General features: G+C 30.3%; 1 protein-coding gene across 2 annotated transcripts; it reads left to right on the top strand.

Moving 5' to 3' along the window:
- The first annotated feature begins 276 nt into the window (after positions 1-276).
- Positions 277-4,695, top strand: LOC126725114 (uncharacterized). 2 transcript variants are annotated; one of them, XM_050429637.1, is made up of 2 exons: positions 277-354; positions 3,050-4,695. In XM_050429637.1, exon 2 carries the CDS (start codon positions 3,050-3,052, stop codon positions 4,565-4,567), a length of 1,518 nt encoding a protein of 505 aa, XP_050285594.1. In that variant the 5' UTR covers positions 277-354; the 3' UTR covers positions 4,568-4,695. The 2 variants fall into 2 exon arrangements, with proteins under 2 accessions (XP_050285594.1, XP_050285595.1); XM_050429638.1 differs by lacking the exon at positions 277-354 and having other exon boundaries at positions 2,738-4,695.
- The last annotated feature ends 260 nt before the right edge of the window (positions 4,696-4,955 follow it).

The following is a 4,955-nucleotide window of genomic DNA, read 5'->3' as shown; positions in this document are numbered from 1 at the left end:
AATTCCATATTCGCAAGCAAGCATAAATATTTGCTTACTTCTATTGTTCCACATGAGTTATAAGTCCAAATTCGCAAGCAAAGCATAAATGTTTGCTTACTTTTATTGTTCTAAGTCATAAGTCTAAGTTCACAAGCAAGCAGAGATGCATGCTTACTTCTCTTCTTCCACGAATCATAAGTCTAAGTTTGCAAGAAATGTCTTGTCTTGCCTACTACATATGCATAATAATCCTATATATAGTAGAACTTCTAGGTGAGTTCTACATGAGATTTACTTTAACAAAATTGAAATTGAGGTTGACTTGAAGCTTTCCTAAGTGTTTTTCGAACCGAAATTTGGATTTGTGTTTCTGTAAGTATTGATAAATACTTTTGCAAAGTTATTTAATATATATATGTATGTGTGTATTATTCTAACACTATTCATAAATAGCGGGTTGCTTTATTTGCTTAAAATTTGTCATACAGATGTTAAATGTAGTAAAATTTTATTGCACTTGAAATAACTCTATAATTGTGTTTGTGAGAGATATATTACTCCTAAATTTATGTCACATTTAATGTAACTTTGATAAAAGGTATATCATGTTTTTTTTATAAATCACTCTTCTCTTGAATCCAAGCTTTTATTTAATATCTATTATTGTTTAATACATGCAAAACTTCTGAATAATTAGTTGTCATTTACTATTAAATTTATAAGATTGGTGGTTTACTTTTAATGCCTAAGCACCTTGACATTAGTAAAAAACTAGCATGTAACTCCATGCAAACACATGGATGCATTTAAAATTAAACAAAATTTTTATTATAAAAATATAAATAATTAGTCAAATTAATTTTTTTTAAAGCATGCAACACATGCATTCATGCATACATATAGATACATTTAAAATTAAACACAATTTTTATCATAAAATACAGATAATTAGTCAATTTTTTTTTTAAGTAAACGTAATTAGTCACATATAAAAATTCTTATCTAAATTTAATACTACTTATGATCATTTTTTTTCTAATTTTTAATAAGATAGAACATGTGATGATTTTTGTTATATGGTGATTTTTATTTTATTTATTTTTTGAAAAACATGTAGTGATTTTTACTGAGTATATGTGATTGTTTTTTTTTTTTTTAATTATATTTTATTAATATTAGATTATTAGTATTTTGAACTCATTAACTCACTTGACACAAGGATTAAAAAACTTAAGTAGACACATGGTACAAGCTTAAATGGATAATTATGGTGTAGTTCCCACATAAATTTAGATACATGACGCAAAATTGGATTATAATTTCAAATTCTAATTCAATATTCTCTAAGCTTTACCTATTAATATATATATATATATATATATAGATGACTTATAAATTTGATTTTTTTTTTAGTTATATGATTATGTTTTTTATGGTTTATAATATTAGACTCATCATTTTTTACACTAAATTAACTAATTTAGCACAAAAATTAAAAAATTTAGATAAGATGGGAGACGTGGCGCAAAATTAAACTCTAATTGAAATTCAGTTTTTACACTAAATTAACTCACTTAGTACAAAATTATAAAATTTAGATTAAATGTGACACATGGCGCAGAATTAGATTCTAATTAAATTCCAATTTGAAACTTAATTAGATTTTTTCTTTGCTTTACCTATAATTATATATATATATAAATATATATATCACTTTAATTTTTGGTAAGCATGATAGTTGTAGGAAAGAAATTTATTATGTTTATCAAAAAAATATTATGGAAAAAAAATAAAAGCATTGAGCAATATAACTTTTGTAAAGGTTACCTAAAGTCTAACTTGATCCTAATTCCTCAACTTTTTTCATTTTGCCCCATACTAATAGTAAGATAGTTTACATTTGCTCCAAACATTGCCAAATCCTTTTTTTCCCTATTTACTCCTAACTTTTAAGGCGCATTCCCATTAATTAAAAAAAAAAAAAAAATCAATTAGAATGACTCCCATCTATCTCAATAATTTAAACTTTATATAACATTGTCTTACATTCCAAAACAATAAGTTAAAGGTATATTTTACAATCAAATCACTCAACAGAATACCCACCCCCATTTGCACTATTCCTCAAAAGAACTAGTCACAATTGAGGGTTCTTATAGTTGTTAATAAAGGCTAGTTTAACCCAATATGTGCCCAATGTGGGACTCAATATCACACACCAACGTACACACAATCAATCAAATCGAGATTCTTTTAGATGCAAGCTTTTCTTTGAGGAATAGTAGACTATTTGTAAGATTTGGTGACTATTGATCCAATAGACTACTAGATCCCAAAAAAAAAGTATATATATATATATATATATACACACATATGATTGTATCGAAATACATAAGATTGGTCCTCTGTTCCCTTTTCATAGGTGAAGCTATTTGGTATTTCTAGCACGAGTCAAATATCCTATACTGCCAAGGATTTCTAGCTTTGATATAGTTAGGGTTGTAAACGAAATGAGCTTTACCAATTAGTGCATATTTGAACTTGGCTTGTAAGTAAAAGTCATAAACTTGAGTTTGGCCCGAGCACGTGATAAGCCCAAAATAATATTTGAGCTTAAGATCGTGGGAAAGCCAAAAAGTTTGAGCTTGGCTTGATTAAGCCCAAACTCAAGCTTAAGTCAAGATTTTGAGCTGGAGATCTAACAAAATTACATTATCGAATGCTTAAATCTCCAAAATCAAGTTTAAAAAAAAAAAATAGTGTACTCATTTTATCATGCTTCTAGTCCTATTTATGATTAGCTATTGTTAAAATTATAATTTTACATAATTAAATTCATTTATTCATTCTTTGTCTCTAGTTTTAGCATTTATTCAAAGCACAATTTTTGCAAGCAAAAGAAAACTTCAAAATTGGTTTTTCACAGAGAAATTAAGCAATAAAAAAAGGCTACTAGACACAAAAGCAATTCTCACACCACTTTCTCTATTTTGCTTTTTTCCTTTGTGATGTTCTTTTCTTTTTCTAAATAAATTGGATGTTATATTGTTTGTGCATGTGATAAAAGATGGAGCTACTTCAACATTTTTGCCATCCAGAACATCCCTTGGTCTTTGATGAAGATGAGAGACAACAACGGTTCTGTTATGGGTGTTGGGAACTAATATTTGGTCCTAGTTATAGGTGTATACAATGTGATATATTTACATACCCTCATCATAAATCTTGTGCCGAACTACCCCTTGGAGTGTACCACCCTTTGCACCCAATACATCCTCTTATTCTCTATAATGAAAGGACATATCACTATGACGAATATGGCAAATATGAAGAATATGGCAAATATGAAGAATATAGCAAATGTGAACTTTGTAAAGAAACTCATGATGAATACACTTATCGATGTTACTATTGCAACTTTAACCTTCACGTCAGATGTGCTATTTTACAACTTAAAGCTAAATTCCATGACCACCCATTGACTCCCATTGGCAAGTCAATCATGTTCACTTGTGACATTTGTGGCAAAGAAGGAAAGGGCATCCCTAATCTGTGTGCTCCATGCAGTCTTTGGATTCATAGAAGTTGTGCTTTTTACCCACAAAGAATCAAAGTTATACGTCACAGGCACCAGCTCCACCTCACCCATTCTTCCCTTGAATTCCATCAAACTAAGTCTCGATTTTGTCAACTTTGTGTTCAAAAAGTGGACACACGCTATGGGCTTTATTATTGCTCCAAATGCAATTTTGTTGCCCATCTTGATTGTTCTTTGGACATGAGAAACCTAGAATACATAAATATTTTGGAACATGAAGACGAAGATGAAGATTCAGAGCCTGATGAATCAGTTGACTTAACAACTTACAAAGTCAAAAAATTCATTGAAAGAGAGGATGGAACTCAAATAGCCATAGAAATTGCACACTTTAGTCATGATCATGACTTAAAGTTTGTTAATGAGGCTCAAAATAACCAAAAATGCAATGGGTGTGCACGAGACATTTGCCCTCCTTTTTATAGTTGTGTAAAGTGTAAATTCTTCCTTCATGAATCTTGTGCAAAATTACCCAAAAAAAAACGACACCCCCTTCATCGACACCCACTCACCCTCCTCGCAAAGTCACCTAGTAGGACTAAGACATTTGCATGTTATTCATGTGGTTGGCGTTGCAATGGTTTCATCTATACTTGCGAGACATGCATATTTGAACTTGATGTTCAATGTAGTTTGACACCAGACATCCTTACCCATGAAGGTCATGAGCACCAACTTATCCTCTCCAGCACAGCTAATTTACAAACTTGCACTGCTTGTGGTGGTAAAGGAAACCATGTATTCCGATGTACCAATTGTGAATTTGCATTGGACTTTAAATGCGCAACACTACCACTTTCTACAATGTACAAAGAACATGAGCATCCATTCACTCTCTGCTATTCTGCTGAAGATAACTCCAGTGAATATTATTGTGATATATGTGAAAATAAACGAGACCAAAAGCATTGGTTCTATTACTGTGGAGAATGTAGCTATCCTGCTCATCCCGAATGTATTTTTAGAAGATCCCCAAATTTCAAGTAATACACATAATGGCAACCTCTTTAGAGTTGCTTACATATTCAATTATCACCCACACTCAATACTTTCATTGAGGAAACTAAAAACCACCCTCAATGTCACAGTTGTTGTAATCCTTGTAAAGAGTTTATCTGTCAATGTGCCTAATGTAATTTCAATATAAACAAATATTGTTTATAAAAAAATATTATTTTTTTATTCTATACTAGACTTAGTCCTCAAAATTTTTGATGTGTGAAATTCATCAAATGAAATATGTAGCAATTCTTTTTAGGATAAATTACCATTTTACTTCCTAATGGTTAGACTATGAGCCAAGTTGGTCCCTAATGTTTCAAATTTGTTTGTTTTGTCCCCAACCTTTTGTTATTGTGTCAAAAGAGTCAATGTC

The sequence above is a fragment of the Quercus robur genome, chromosome 5, assembly GCF_932294415.1.
Source record: "Quercus robur chromosome 5, dhQueRobu3.1, whole genome shotgun sequence".
Classification (NCBI taxonomy): Eukaryota; Viridiplantae; Streptophyta; class Magnoliopsida; order Fagales; family Fagaceae; genus Quercus; species Quercus robur.
This window is presented reverse-complemented; position numbering and strand designations above follow the sequence as displayed.